The sequence below is a fragment of the Cricetulus griseus genome, assembly GCF_003668045.3.
Source record: "Cricetulus griseus strain 17A/GY chromosome 1 unlocalized genomic scaffold, alternate assembly CriGri-PICRH-1.0 chr1_1, whole genome shotgun sequence".
NCBI classification, from domain to species: Eukaryota; Metazoa; Chordata; class Mammalia; order Rodentia; family Cricetidae; genus Cricetulus; species Cricetulus griseus.
The window spans coordinates 25,569,090-25,586,191 of record NW_023276807.1 but is presented as its reverse complement, the minus strand read 5'-3'; the positions used below and the strand labels follow the sequence as shown (position 1 = coordinate 25,586,191).

General features: G+C 38.2%; 1 protein-coding gene across 1 annotated transcript in view; it reads right to left on the bottom strand.

Moving 5' to 3' along the window:
- The window catches only part of Pkhd1 (PKHD1 ciliary IPT domain containing fibrocystin/polyductin), a 410,096-nt gene that overhangs the window by 156,827 nt on the left and 236,167 nt on the right, over positions 1 to 17,102 (bottom strand). Inside the window, exons 50-51 of the mRNA XM_035453320.1 lie at positions 12,351 to 12,416; positions 6,937 to 7,065 (exon numbers count right to left, since the gene is read on the bottom strand). Of these exons, the coding sequence (XP_035309211.1) occupies positions 6,937 to 7,065; positions 12,351 to 12,416 (195 nt within the window). The remainder of the gene's footprint in view (positions 1 to 6,936; positions 7,066 to 12,350; positions 12,417 to 17,102) is intronic.

Sequence of the window (17,102 nt, the reverse complement as noted above, 5' to 3'; positions counted from 1 at the left end):
CATGAATTTTAGAAGGCAATTTACAACCAAGAGGTAAAAATAAGGAGATTAAAATTATATTCTTCACCTTGGTATAAAAATTTGAGATAATAATATTAACATTTTAGCAGCATTTCACAACTTTTAATATTCTTGCATCATCTTAATATCCACCAAGTTTTCTGCCAGTTCAATGGTCTCATATATCTTATAGATATAAAAAATTCATATTACTTTATACATACAAGTATTTACCTAATACTAATACAAATAAGAACAACTAAAGCAAATAAATTGCTAATAATTCCCCTTGTCTACAAACTCCATATTACAAAGAATTTTTGTACTTAAGTTACTTTGGGTAGTAAATCTAAATAGCACATTTTTAGCACTTTGATATATGAAAATTCCACTAATATTCAATATTCTAAAAACAAACTTCCTAGACACAACTGTGAAAATACCTACAGTTCACGTTAAACTCTGGGTTTCTGTGTTCTGAGGCAGATGCACGAAGAACACAGAACATTTGCTAAGTTTTCATTTCCAAAGAGTGTTTCATCATTTGTTTCAGATTTTCCTTCTGTTTGCTCATTTCTATCTGATGATAATGCTGATGGAAGATTGTATGTCAAAAATACTACCTTGAAAAGCATGTTTATCTATTATTCCTTATAAAAAAAGCTTCAAGATGCCTTTCATCTTCATGGTCAAAATAAGGCCAAAGAAAAGTGCAGCCATTGTCTCATTGGGCCCTTTATTTTCTGCATTGAAATGAAGGGATCTAAATATTTTTTTTCCATTTCTCTGCTTATGCCACCATGGTGCTCTCTTCTTAGGACAGGCTCCGGGCTGTGAATGAGGACTGTGGGCACAGATGGAAGTCAAAGCACTGCTGTTCATGTCAGTCTCAGAGTAATGGACTGTACATCAGAAACCCAGTTTGTTTGAAGTGTTGAAGTTGATCGTTTAGAAGGAAAGGAAGTAGAGCCATAACACAAAGCATTTTAGGTAACACAAAAGACAAGGAAATTCAACCCTTCAACCAATCTGTCTCCTCGGGTTCTGAATTTCTGATTCGTACAGGCTAACAAAATCTAAGTCTGCCTACAGAAGAAAGACAGCACAAACTTGTCTAGCTCCAAACACCTTTTGAATGAAGTCAGATGCATCTGCTCTTAATTAAGTACATACACATACACACATGTAAACACACATACAGTGGTCGATTAAAAACAGCTGCAAATGCTTAGCTAGTCTGCTCTGTCAGAGATGGAGACTAGCATTCCTCCCCCCTGAATCTGTACTGAACTTTGGGCCTTCTCTGACTAACAGAATGTGAGAGCCAAGATGTTCTGAGGCTGTGAGGACTGGCTGGGAAGGAGCACAGGTTTCACCTAATTTTCATGGCTCACTTACTCTAGTGGCACTCTCTTAGGCTACTCTTTCTTGGATGCCACCACCACGATGTAAGGAAAGCCAAATAGAAACCCTAAGAAGAAAATACCAGAGCCCTCTCAGCCAGTTTTCCTGGATAAGCTGCCAGTCACTAACCAATATTAACAGACAGTTGCATGAGTTTTCATTCAAGTGGAGATTTTAGATGACCAGCCCAGACACCATCTGATGACAGTAAGAAAACCCAAATGGAAACCCTTTAGTCTTCTATTCCTCCACCAAATTGTGAGAAAAATAAAATGTGTATTTTACATGGTTAGGTTTCTGACGAGTTTAGAAAATAAAGATAGAACTTACAGAATATCCACAACTAAAGACAAACATTCTGGAACTGTGCATCAAAATAAGGACTTTGGTAATTCAAGCCTAAATGTCCTATTTCTTAGTAAACCAGAATAAGTGGGTGGTGGTCTCCATGACCTTTTGGTACCTCCTAAGTGTTACAAGAAAAAAAAAATGATAACTATTCCAACTACAGAAACACCTCCAATGTGTGTGTTTGGGTTATGACTGGTATCATATACCTAATTATGTTTATATGACATTCTAAATTAGACATAGTCTCAGCTAGTAAAAAAAAAAGTAAATGAAGCCAATTGCTTTCATTCATTTACTGTTTATTTCTTTTTAGTTGTGTCTGTATGGAGGTTATATGCATGAGAACACAGGTGCCCATGGGGTCAGAGGCATTGGATGTCCCTGGACCTGGAGTTGCAGGTAACTGTGAGTCACTCAGTGCAGGTGCTGGAAACCAAAACTGGGGTCTCCTCTGCTAAGAGCACCACCTGCTCTTAACTGTTTGACCATCTCCCCACAACAAATAAAACCAATCCAATGCTCTTCTTTCAGAAATTACTTTCTGAATATAGTCATCTTGACTCACATCACCAACATCTTACAATGCTTTGCAGTTTAGCCAGGAAATGCCTTAGATGCTGCCATGTTTGAATGCCACATGGCTTCGATGAGACTCTCTGTTGTTCAAAGTACTCAAGTATTGAAAATCAGAGCAAACAAAAGGACCATTATAAAAGAAAAAACAGTACCCCTCATTCATGTCTTCAAATAAGACTAGTTCAAAGCAAGAGAGGAAATGAAACTGGGAAATCTACCATCACATCCACACTGAGAAGGATTCCAGAGACCACACGACATGCACGCATGCGCTTTGCAGCAGAATCCTATCTTTGGTGATTGTGACACATTCTCCTTCCATTAAAACTTCATCTTCTAGAAGACGTTCTGGAAGTATCTTATATAAATCCTCTCAGGTAAGATCAGGCCAAAACATGAAGCAAAAAGTTAAATGGGTTGTTTTGCCAATTGGCCAACTATTCTTTAGAAAGGTTTGGGATTGATAGATTAGATAGAACTTGCTCTCAATACCTAGAACATCTATAAAGGATACATGTACTGATGAGGCAACACAAATATATTTGCTTGCATGAAGCAAAATTATCTTACATTAAACCACAAGATCAAGTTCTTCACAATGTCCTCAGCTTATTGGTTTTAATACCACGGGGAGACATTTACAGCCGTCTCAGAGTCCAATGTCTATAAAGACAGACCACCTTAAAGAAAAATACCATCATGTTTAAGACAGTGGTGCTTTAGACTGGTAGACAGTGATACCTTGGACTGGGGTAGTAAAGCCCTGTTTTTATGGAAAAGGATGGGTCTGAGGTCATTCCATAAAATTGATTTCCCAGAAAATGGAAATAGGCAATTTACTCTAAGAATTTTATTGAAAAATTATGCTATTCTATTTGAATAATGATGGGAATGTTCTACACATTTCCTTTATTAATGAATTAAAATACACAAAACACCATAAAATTATATTAGAGGTTCAAAAGTATCACTTAAATCTTCTTTACCAGTCACTTTCATTTTGTAAAATCAGCAGTTCCATTAAAATCGTATTACGTAAAAATGGGTTTTTACTGTAATAATAGTTATTACCTATTTAGCTCCCAAGGATGTTGTGAAAATTAAATAATAAGCCTTTGTAAAGCAAATACAAAGTGTCGCTAATATCAGAGGCCAAGAGGGGCAGCCAGATGGCAAAAAGAAAGGGAAAGAGCATCCCTAATACACCACAAATCACAGCCTTCACCTCCAATTCCATTACTACAAACACTTGAATCAGTGGTCATGTGGACTGATGCGATCTCATTTCATCTTCTTAATATTATGATATATTAATCTTAGCCCTCATGTTATATAGATGAGGGTCATTTACACAGTTGGCAAATGTCAGGAATCCAATAGTGAACCCAGGTTTACCCTATTTGATGGCTTACTCTATATCCACTGAGGAATTCCCCATTTTCCTAGTGTCTTATAATTGTGCTTTGAATTCATAACTCCTCTTTCACAGTCCATTTCACATACCTTTTCCTCCAAGATTCACCTTTCCACTATTCATCGTAGACAGTTTGCATCTAGGCACACAGTGTTTGTTGTAGTTTGGGATTATTATTATTCATTGTATGTTTTATTAACGCAGCTAAACCACTGGCAGTCTGAGAACATGAGCACAGCTTCCTCACTTGTGGTGCTTAGGTGCTATATACATGATAGTAACCTCAGACACAAGGCAAATGATTTTACCAATGGTTCATTGTGGTAGGTTCTCATCTAAGCAGTTTCTCTGGTTTTTCTAACAGCAAATATATTAAGCATCAAATTTCTTTGCATTTATTTTTATTTCTAGTTAAAGGAATAATGTGAATAGTAAGCACTAAAATATAATTGGGCTGTTTTTTTTTTTTAAATCAAAGCAGGTAGATGGGGTAACTTTAAAAAGATGGGAGATACAAAAAAGAAAGCTAGGTATGGATCCTAATGGTAAGATCCTAGAATGTATAAGGCTACACATCTGGATGCCAGTGGGTGAGTGTGTGTGTGTTTGTGTGTGTGCTTGTGTGTGTGTGTGTGTGTGTGTGTGTGTGTGTGTGTGTGTGTGAGAGAGAGAGAGAGAGAGAGAGAGAGAGAGAGAGAGAGAGAGAGAGAGAGAGAGCTCATGAACACATGTGTACATGTGTATGTGTGTATGGGTATATGCTGTATGTATGCTCATATGTATAATTATGCATGTGCACATGTGTGGGGGAGACACAGAGAGAGGAGGGGGTGCTTTCCTACCTTACTTCTGACTGGGTAGAATCTGCATGGGTTACCTCACATTTCCTTGTCCCAGATTCTTCATTTGTAAAATCATGGATAAGAACAGGATCTACTTACAAAGCAGTTGTGAGAATCAAGTCAAAATGTCCCCATATCACAACACAGTAGATAACACACACCAAGCACTGTCATCAAAAAATAAATAAACACAATTCTTAGGAATCTGTTCCAAGGATAAGAAATTGTTCTTCACAGACTTGGACAGTCTCGAATGATGTACTATGAAAAACCTTTCAACCTCAAAGATTTGGTTTTGCTGTTAAATTGCATATGTCAGCATTAAGCTCATGTCCTTCATTCAAGCAGTATTTAGTATCTAACTTGTGCAAGAAAACACAATGGGCAAAGAACAAGGTTTTCGTTACATATTCCATGGCTCCTTTTTCTCCCCTCTTTTTTCACTTGAATGCTAAATATAACAAACGATAACTGGGTATGTCTTAAACACCCCCTCTGCTTTCATTTCATAATGACACAGCTGGGTGGATTAAATGATACCTTCTATGTATCCTATACCTACAGGTGTATTCCCAGCGCTCCTTTCCCTATAGCATAGCTTTGTGTGTTTTGGAACAGCTTCCAGAAGAATCCAGGCCTATAGTCTGGGCTGATGGGGTTCACAGGGATGAAGGATAAGAGGAAACACCAAGGTCCCCCAAGCACCAGACCACACAGTAGACAAAGCTTGCAACACCATGAAAGATAGTTGAGACTGCTATTTGTTCATCATCAAAGCCCCAAATACACTAAAAGCTTGGCAACTTTCAATAGCTTCCCTAGCTTCCTGCATGAAGTATGGCAAATTTCTAGCTTCATGGGAAAACCACAGCCTGGGGCAAATCCACTGGCTAGATTCAGCAAAGGCAAGGCTGGGGGAGAAGGGATTTTTTTCTTTGTAGTATAGGAATGACTTATAAGCCTGTTTATTCAAAAAGTTCCATCCTCCATTGAAAACATAGGTGAATAATTGGGAAATGGATAAAAATATTTCAAGTTTTCATTTGACAGCTCATATGCTCTATCCTTTGTCTTTCCTTGCAGTTATAAAGACATCTCAGAAGACTGCCAAGTGACCAGTGTGCTTTGTCTGACTCTGATATTGTAAATAACATGAACAACATATGTACTCTGTTTTTACTTTACTCTTATTTCTTTTGGGAAGCAAATGTACGCTTCAGCTTAAAAATAAGGAATTCGAATCAAATTGCTTGGGTTCAAATCCCAACTCTTCTGAATTGCAAGTTGTGCAACTCTGACCATGTATGTTATTCAGCAGCCATGAATTTCTGTTTTTCTGACTGTAAAATGAAGACAATGGCCTTGCTCTATTCACATGGTTAACTAACTACACAAAGAACAGTCCTGATACATTGTTAATGCTCAGTAAATGTCTGACATTATTATTGATTCACAGATAGACAAATGTTCTCTCCCCATTGCAGAACATTTGTTTACTGTAACCTTGAAATAGCCACATTGACCATGAATGGAATTAGGTTTTGTGGTGTTCAATAAACATGGTCTAATTACCTGGAACTTAGATGGACTCTCCTTTAAGGAAAATGAATGTCTTAAATATGAGTGTGCTTTAGTGTATTTCTGAATTATCTTTTCCCCACATCTGTTGTCTTCCATTGATCCAAGTCTTTTAAAGCTAATAACAGTAGGTGATACACACTAATAATAGTAGGTGATTCACAATGGAAACAATTTCAAAGTGAAGCCACAGAAAAGCAGAAAAATCTTTGCCAACTATTCATATGACAAGAAATTAATATCTAGAATATACAAGGAACTCAAGGGTTGGAGATGGAGCTTAGTGGTAGTGTGCTTGCCAAAATAAATAATTTAACCAAACACCAAAAGAACAAATAATCTAATCAATAAATAGGCAGATTAACTTGATTGACAGGTAGTCCTCAAAGAAGGAAGTGCAAATCCAATACATATATGAAATATATTCAATATCCTTAGTCATAAAGGAAATACAAATAAAAACTACAACAAAGATTCCATCTCATCCCAGAAAAACAGGTATCAATAAGGAAACAAATGCTGGCAAGGATATTAGAGAGAAAGAACACTTACTCACCACTAGTGGGAATGCAAACTGATTCAACCACTACATAAAACAATATAGAGGTTCCTTAAAAACCTTAGCATGCTTCCTCCCCCATATTAACCTCCCTACGTAGCTACTTATTTCTACTCTTTTCCTGTCTTGCATTACGTCATGCAATCTTATCCCCAGTCAGATTTGGTTCAGCTCGGGTCATCTGTTTCCTTATCACAGCTGGTTTCACTTACTGGGTAAAATCAATACGTCATCACCAGGTCCTGGGATGGTCTGATTGTATCCTCCCCAGCCTTTTGTAACATCTTGCCATGTTTCAGGAAGGGACCATTTTAAAGCTGAATCAGGGACAGATGTAGAAGCTGGAATACACAGAAAAGGTGCAAAGTTAACTCTGAAAACCCAAGTCTTTGTGACAAGTTCAAGAGTTTATTGTCGTTTTATGGCTGCTACTTTCACCTTTTAAACTACCTGGTTTTTGAGTATTAGAAGTTTCTCTAAAACATTTCATAGCAAGAAAGCAACTTATTACCCAACTCTTACACTTTTGAGAATATATATTCCAAGCTTATTAAACATTGGCATTCGGCTTCATTATAAATATTATATAGCTTATTATGGATTGTTTTGAAAATGCTAATAAAGAAAAGCTAATAATTGCCCAAAACCTCACCACATAATAATTACCTCAATCAACCTTTTATTTGTGCTTCCTCCCATAATATCTCAGTGTTATTGTATAATTGAAATTATATCAGATCCCATTTTATTTTGTTAGCTTAGTTGTTTTTCTTATGTATTTTCTAGTGACATTAAAGCTCTTTGTAGACACAGTTTTAATGATTGAATAATATTCTATCATATCCGCAATCCATTTTTTCTCTTACTCTGCAACATGAAGAGTCTTTCTAATAGTAAACAACATGATTTGAGCAGTCTTTATACAAATCTAATCATAATCCTGATTATCTACTAAAAAAAAAAAATGGGTTCCTCCTTGGAATGGCTGAGTCATAGTATGAGCTTCTCACAGCTCCTGATGTATGAGAATGGCAGGATTATGACCTGGACATTTCTTAGGATAGCAATTTATCTACAGATCATGTTTCTTTATTGATTCTGTCCCTGACCATTAGCATTCCAGTGGTACCACACCATGGCATTGATAAATACTAACCACTTTCTAAAGAGACTTCTAGAACCACATTATGGACGTTGTCATGTTGTGCTGTATTCAGTTGCCTTTTTCTGGTTTTGTTGTTTTGGTTTGGTTTGGTTTTTTTCATGATATAATTAGTACAACTGTTAGACTCCCGGAAAACTCAGGTATCCGGGGTCCCAGGCCACGTTCACGGTCACCCCAATCACCAGATGGATTTGAGAGCTTGATGTAAACTGCACAAGGCTTTATTGTAATTTAACGAGCTAACCCCATGTTAGCTCGGATCTTTCACCCACCTGCTATGGCAGAGGCTAGCAAAAGACGGCTCCTAGGGCCTCCCAAGAGATCTTATAGGACAGCATAAGGGGAGTGTCTAGGGATACGCATAGGCTCACGATTGGTGTGCCTCCAGGCTTGGAGGGCTTGCCCTGTGTTGATTAGTCAACTGGTTGTTATGGCCCATAGGCCCTCCCAGGGTGGTTGCTATGCTTTGTGCATCATTGCTGTGCGCTTGTCCGTAAAGCACACCCAGGGTCGTAAAGCATAGCGCCACCAGCTAACTTCTGATTGGTTCCTTGTCATGAGGCAGGCATCTGACTTTCTAGTGACTAACTTCTGATGGGTTCCTTGTCACAAGGCAGGCATCTGACCTCTAAATGACCAAGGCAAGTCATGGCAAGCACGTGTTCGGCTGTTATGGCTGCCGAAAGGGAAGCTGGTCCCTTCACAACTAGGGGCCAGGAAGGTTGTCACAAAAAGTAAAACAAATGCCACCTCTTGACAGGATGAAGAGAATCTCTTCTGTTAGTGGTTATTAGTGGTTAGTGGTTATTTGAGTTCATGCAAAGTTGAAAAATAAGATGTTGAGATGGAAATCAAAAGAAGCTTGATGAGGCAGAGTTAGAAAGAAGCAAATGATGAGTCTGGAAAAAATAACAAGTGGCCAGAGAATGAAATATTATGAAGGCAGAGAGACCAACGATTTCAAGACCATTAGGGTGGAAGTTGACAAGTTCCATCAACTTCTAATGAATTGAGCATATGGCATTCGGATAAATTTGAGACATCCAGATGGAGATACACAGCAAGGAGTGGCTGAACATGATGCTGAAAGGTAAGAGAGAACACTTAGATACAATAAGCAAGATACAATAAGCAAGAAAGGTAGGTTTGGTCATCATCTGCCATTAGGTCATATTTCAGTCTTTGAAGATGAATGTGGTATCACCAAATATATCAGAATGAATAAATACAACCCCTGATGTCAAAAGCATGGGGATAACCTGCTGGTTTTCCTATCAGCGCTCAAATCTATAACAGTAATGGTCTAAATTGAGCTCCAGAATAGCTCAGAAGCATACAGACTGTGGTCATGCAGAATTTATAAACATAAGTACAGCACACAGAATGGAAATAGGCACTTCTTAGGGCAGGCCTATCTCAGAAGGAAGCTTTACAAATAGTTTATAAATGCTGACACTGTGATATCTACTTCTGCTTTCTCTCTGTTGTGCCTCTAACACTGTGGTACCTTCCTATGCTTTTTCTCTGCTGTGCCTCCTTCTCAATATGGCCCAAACAGTCCAAGGAAACACAGAGGCTTAAGGGCATTTGTTGGTATAACCACTAACTAGTACCACAGAGGCCAGGCAGGGTTTTACATGTTCTATGTACAGTAATTTATTCGATGGACAGTGACTGGACTCTTCAAAACTTCACAAAGTCTCAAAACAAACAAAAGAAAACAGAAAAACAGTTGCTTCAAATTTATATCACAGATGGTGGGAACAAACATCCTGCACTGCTGCCATTGTAACTCTAGTTTATAAAAGGGCTGGAATTATTTTTAATCTAACAACCCAGACCTTCCAGGGACTACTTTAATGATGAATGTTACACACAAATTCCATCGTGCCTTAAGAATCTATTTCAGTTTCTTGTTGGTTATTAGGTTTCTGTATGGCTAATGTTGTGCTGAAAGTTAGAGAGAGAAAATAAACTCTGAATTAAACAACAACAACAACAAAAAGCAGCCTGCAATGTACTGCTCATCTTTTCTCAGAATCTTGTGCAATGGAATGAGTTCAAGATGAGATCTTGCTAACAGTAAAATTCTATAAATGAGAGTGCTATAAGCCAACTATTGAGTCTGGCAAAGCGGGGCATGGGTGATCAAGATGAGGCTCTGGGAAGAATTGGGGAGGAGACAGAGTATGTTCAAACTAAATTGTATGAAAAAATTACAAATAAATAGAGAGTGGCGGCAGTGCAGTGGTTGAGGTAGAAAGGATGTTACAGAGGATTGACAGGTAGACTGGCGGTGAGAAAAAGAAGAGATTGGGCTGGACCATCCAAAAGCTCATTGCATTTAGCACTGGAGGCTGTGAGCATTTTCTCTTCTCTGAAACCTTGAGGTCAGTTTTGGTGAGGACCAACATTTATAACAAATGCTCATCCCATTTCTCTATACAAATTGGTTGATTAGCAGCAGCTCAAATTTGAAGTGGTCTCGAGCTGAATAAATCAGCCAAATATTGCCATCTATCCCTTTACTCTTCATTCATCTCCTTCTGATTTCTGTGACTCTGCACTGAGGAAGCTAGTCTTTTAAGAAGCATCCATGATAAATAACAGCTACAGGAGATTCACCACACACGGCTATTGGGGGGAGATTGATTGGCTGATTTACATTGGTTTCTTTGCACAGTCCTAGAATTTTGCTGCCCACCATTTCCTCACATTAACCTCCACAAATTTGTCCACTTCACAGGCTCTCTACTAATGGGTCAATGGAGAGACTCTTCACACCATATTATCAACAGTTTCTACTGCATTGCATACTCATACTGAAGCTTGTAATAGGTTAACAAATATGTAGAACTTCAACTAATCATCATACCCTTGTTTATGGAAAACTAGTGTTGATAGTACAATAATTGTTTTCCATAGATTACTTTATTAAATAAAATGCACTGCCATATTTTAAATTTATGATTAAACTTTATATTCTGTAACATGGAAGTCAAGGAGATACCTGGAGCTCTCTTAACTGAAATATTTTTCTGATGTATTGATTCTGTGGCTTCATATGCATTGTAATACATTTCTGCCCTAAATTATGTAAGAGGGGAAAACTGACTATAGTTTAATTTCATGTGTAGATTAATATATATCTCTCTCCAAATAATATAAGCATATTAGAGGCAACATGGTACAGCAAAAAAAATACAGGGCTGAGTTAACATATGTGAGATCTTACCAAGGCTCAACCACTGACTGACTGTTGATATGATATGTGAACTGTTTAATATCTAGGTATCACATATAGTCCCATATACACTAAAGGACCCTGGTACAAGACATTCTTTCCAGCTGGTATGAACCTAACAAATAAGGATGCACCCAATTTTGTGGAATTTGGAGACAAGGTTTTCAGATAGAAAAGAATTTGGTAATAGTTACTTAAAAGGAAATTTTAAATAAATTATTTTGCCATTTACTTGACATCTGACAGAGAAAATAAGACATTACAAAGGTAAGAACCATTTTTTCTTGCTCACTGCTATCACACACACACACACACACACACACACACACACACACACACACACACACACCTAATAGAGAGATAATCAATAAACTGGGAATTTTGAGGCACCTAAAGGAAAAGGTGGAATGAAAACTGAAGATATACAGAGTGAGTCACAGCATACACAAACCCATGGAACCCACTGTGAAGCCAGTCTCAACTGTACTTATTGCAATATAAGAAGCATGGAGTGGTAGCTGAAACTCCTTCTCTTAGTTTAGTGCAGTAACTTTACCTCGTTTGCTTTTTAATTGAAATTGAAGAATTTGAACGTTTTTGATTAGTATGACTCTTCTCTGACATAATACAAATATTCCCCTGAAAATCAAAGGAAAACCCTGCCTTTGAAAGGCTTTATCCTCCCTGCAAATGTACAGTTAAACTGACTCACAATAAACAAAAACAAACTAAGACATACATTAAAAGGTGGTTATGAGATGTTTAGTCTTTGAGAATTCGGCTCTTTTGAGTTAGCAGGATCTCACAGAACCATCTGACTTTTGGGGAGCGTTTGTTTATCCTGATTTCCTGAAATTACCAGGAACAATTAAAGTTTAGAGATACCCTGGATTTTTTTCTCTCCATTTGGAGGGGCCTAATGGCCCATCTGCAGATCTGGAGTCCTATGTGCACATATGGCTCATAATTTATGAAATGTGCTTATTTACATGTTACAATTCTTACTTTCTATTGTTTTGAAAAGCAAATGCATCCTATATCTTCTCTTGACATGCAGACATATATTTAATTATAGGACAACACAGCAGAGAGCTGTCAGGCTCAACAGCATGAGAGCTGATGCTTGCCTGTTCATAAACAAAGAAGAGGAGGGATCCATAGAGCCACTGGAGGACATTCTGCTCTGTTGGACATTCTATATAGTGGTTAGGACTCACCAGAAACAGTTGGAGGCACACCTTCCTTCACTTGAAGAAACACCTGAACTTGACCCTCACCTGAAACTTAAAAACAAAACCAAGGTGAGTGTGACGCAAAGATTGCACACAGAGGAGAATGATAGCATTGCATTTTATTTTCCCACCCAAAACAACAAAACAAAATTTGTAAATGAAAGAGAAAAGAGTCCTTTCTAACTAATCGAGCACATGATTTCTACCATTCTATTTGGTTTGCTTTGATTTGATTAAGCATGATGGCAGAGAGATAAGCAGTGAGGGAGGAAAACACTGTAGCATGTGATCCGTGGAGGCTGCTGGTGTCCAGCAGGTGTGCCTGACTTCCTGTGTCTATAATTTTGTAAGCTCAGTGGTAGAGTGCATGTATTTCTCACCAACAGAGTTGAGATCACCCATGAAATGTATTTGCTTTACCTTTTCCCAAACAAATTGTCCTTTTAATGAAGGTTTTCTCCCACCCTACTCCCCCTTTCTCCTCCCTTCTTCCAAACCAACTAAGCACATTTAAAAGGCCTGGGGTTCATTAATTTTAAGTGTTCAATAAATTAGTGGAAATAATCAAAAGGCCTGATTCTTTCTGATAATGACAATTTGATGTCAGTATAAACCAGTAGATTAAGCTGGGAACATATGCTCCTTTGCCAGGAGAGGCTGCTATAATTAAATAGTGAATGCATCTACAAGGTGCTCTCATGCCTGATTAATTAGTAATCAGGTGCACGAACTCTATCTTTCTGGTAACACCTTGTTTCTTATTGGTTAATTACCTTTCTGCCTTATTCGATGTCATGTGAGCCAGCCCCTCCCATCACTGCTAATGCAGCTGCAGGCTGCAGCCTCAGGGTCTTGGCAAAACTCATGCTCTCCATTTTTGTTTCACTGGGACCCTAAACTCTTTCTTCCATCACAGATGGGACAGAGCAAATGTCATTCTTTTTCATTACAAAGCATACGCTTCAGAACATTAGAAAGAAAATAATCCCCAAAGAGATCCAAATGAGATCTCTCCAATTCTTCTACTCCTATTTTGATCACTTTGTCATGTTTTTCAATTATAAAATACATGAGGCTTGCCTTTCCCTTTATATCATATCTAAGATCAGGCACACTGGCAACCCACTCATGATACTATTGATATGATCATTTTGTGTGTATGTACATATGTATATGTATGTGTATATATGAAGTGTGCCACAGTACCTGTGTAGAAGTCAGAAAATAACCTCAGGTATTGGTCTTTGGGTATTTGTCCTCGGGTATTGGTTTTTGAGTATTGGTCCTTGGGGATTGGTCTTTGGGCACTCGTCCTTGGGTATTGGTATTTGGGTATTGGCCCGTGGGTATTTGTCCTTGGGTGTTGGTCCTCGGGTATTGGTCCTATTAGTCGTCAGATATTGGTCCTCAGCTGTTGGTCTTCTCTTTGTACCTTGTTTGATTCAGGATTATTACTTGGTTTTCTGTTACATATGCTTTCTTAACTAACTCACAAGCTTATGTAGAATTCTGGCTCTGCCTCCCATCTTAGCACAGGAACCCTGGGTAGGATTACACACATGTGCTATGTATCTGGCTTTCATATTGGTTCTGAATATTTAAACTGTCTTTAAGTTTGCATCCATTGAGCTGTCTCCCTTAAGTGTTCCTTTTTATGATCATTGCTAAGACCTTCCTTAAATTCTTATTTTCTTCCTTTTGTATACTCATCTATCTCTCTCTTCTTGTATACTCATCTCTCTCTCTTCCCCCTACACTCACCTATCACTCCCTTCTTGTGTATCTCTATCTATCTATCTATCTATCTATCTATCTATCTATCTATCTATCTATCTATCTCCCATCTTCTTTTCTTTCTTTCTTAATTAATAGGGCAGGAGAGATAGGTCATTGATTAAAAGCACTGACTGTTCTTCCAGAAGACCCTAGTGCCATTTCCATCACCCACGTTGGCCAGTTGCCTGTAACTCTAACTCTAAAGGGTCTAATGCCCTCTTCTGGTGTCTGCAAGCATTGCACACATTGGCATAAACCCACACATAAGCACATACATATACACAAAATTACAAATAAAATAGAAATAATTAAAAATTAAGTCACCAGTCATCCATCTCACCTTTTCTCTTTCTTTAAGTTCTAACACATTCACTTAGTGTGGCACATGGTTTTGTGCCACACTAAGAAAAAACTGCTTATTAGTTCCAAACCATGATATTTCTCGTTTGTTTTCAGTTCAGTAACTATCTATAATTACATAGTAATTAGTAATTAAGGATTGTAACAGTAGCTAGCACTGACTCTAAGTTTTGTTTTGTTTTGCTTTGTTTTACAGTGTTGGGGAATCCAACCAAAGCCTCTTGCCTGCTGGATATGCACTGCATCTCTGAACTAGACTCATAGCTATAGGAGGTACTTTCTTTTTTAAAAATAGAGTTTTTCCTTCTGTGCCTTCCTTCTGTGCCTGATACTTCTGGGAGTGTAGGTTTTTATTTTCGTGGAGTGATTTACAAAACCCAAGTTCACAGCATTCTAGTCTGGTTACTCAGACTAGACAATTGAAAGGCATTCTGTTTACTCCCATAGATGTGAAAGAATAGTCATCACCATGGTCGTCTTGCTAATAATGATAATTAATTCTAGTTTTTTGTGGATTAAAAGTAAAAGGAAATATGGATAAAATATCATTATGAAACATGGAAATAATTAATTCTAGTTTTTGTGGATTAAAAGTAAAAGGAAATATGGATAAAATATCATTATGAAACATGGAAATAATGACAAAGATTCGAGGTCTTTTTGTAAGAATTGGCATTAAATAGTATCACCTAGTCAATATCAAAGAAAGAGAAACTAGAAAGTATCCCAGGAAACATCTGAAAATAGAAATGAGATCATTTAAAGGTCTTATCAAAGTCATTCTTATATAAAGCTTTACAATACTTTAAAATATCAACCCCGCAAAAAAAGAACAAATAGCATAAGAGATATAGTTGGAGGAATAAAAATAGTAATTATTCTCCACATTAAATTGACCAAAAATAATTTAACGTTAGAGAAAAACAATTCATGCATCCCAAAGACTTTGAATGAAAAGGCTACCGCTCATAGTCATTCTGTGGTTACCACAGGATAATTAGTTCTGTGGCTTAAGAATGTACCCTTAACAGGACTCCCAAGCCATTGGCTTCTCCCTTCTTTTCCTACAGCTCTCATCCATGTACCATTCTTAGTTGACCAAGGCTTTCTGGCTCCATGTTCTATCCTGTTAGCAGTTCATTCAACTGCACTTTAGAGATGGCACCTAGGCTAATCAGTTGTGGATGCTGCCCACCCTCTACACATCCCCCTCCAATGTGACCCCTCTATAAACCCCCTGCAGTGTGCCCCCCTCCACTTCCCCCCTCCAGTGTATCCAGTGTAATTCCAACCCCATACAAACACTGCAAAACTAAAAGTATACTGAAAAGCTATTTTCCACTTTATTACATGTGAGAATGTCCCTCAGCTATGAGGGCAAGAGTCAGAGGATCAGAGAAGACAGAGAAAAAGCTATAAATAGTAAGGGGAAAAAATCACAAGAGTCTGGCTTCCCAAACTTCCATTATGCATGACTGTCTGGAGCTGGCTCTGTGTGTGCACATAGGTGCCAAATGACAAAATGTTCTCAAACATTTTTTTAAGTCAGAAGAGGCAACAGAGGACGGTGGGGAGTACATGGATAATGGATCCCAATAGCAGAGATTTGAATCCTGGCTCTTCCTATTCCTACATAGGAACAACTGGCCAGTGGGTCACGATTTTTGAGCCTCATTGGCATCATCAGAAAACCAGGGGGCTTAGGGTGGGGGGGACTTGTCCTTTGTTATAGGGTCATTGGGTGAAGAAATGTGAGCCAACACAATACATGGCACATGGGCAGCAAATATTAGCTGCCGTTGGTACCACTGTCATGGCATCCTCATCCTTCTCGCCACAGGTTAAGAAGGCTCCAGAAATCGTTTTCACTTGTGTTGCTCTTCCCACAGCTGCACCTCATCAAAAGGAGTAATAGTATTACACATCTTAAGGAGATCTGCTTAATTTTACTAAGTATTTAAACTCCAAAGGGCTGTAAATGTGAAGTGTGGTTTCCAATTTGAATAAAGGGGAGGGATGAAAATCCTTAAATAGTATAGGTATTGACTTGGGAAGAGTTTAAAGGCTTTATCCAAGCTGTGATAGTATGTGTATGGTTTCTCTGAGGCTGTGATTTCCAGTTTTGTATTTGAAATATGAGGGTGGCTAATCATTTTTGTTTATAAGTGAAGCCCCATTGTTGATCTTTCCAGATTGTAGGAAGTGGTCCTCAAAAACAGGGTTCGGGTCACTGAGTACCAAACTATTCTGGTAAACACTATATGATGTAAGCCTGCTATAAACAGAGACATCTAAGACAAAGAGAGGCATGTTTTTAAGAAAATGGCTCCTGGGAAGAGAAAAAGGAAGACAGTTACAAGTCAAGATGCTGTGTCTGGTAAATGTCCTGTCTATAGTCCTAGAGAAGAAAGAAATAGGTACCCCTCACTCTGCCCTTAAGCAAGCCAAAGGCACTTTTGAGGTTGTGAAAGGGAAAGTAAGTGCCTATCTGTTCTAAAAGGAAAAGTGTGCCAGTGCCCTCCAGGACTGGCTTCCTAAGAGAGGTGTTGTATTTGGTCCTGTCTCCCTGTTTCCATTCTAGCTGCCATGCCTGCTGTGTCC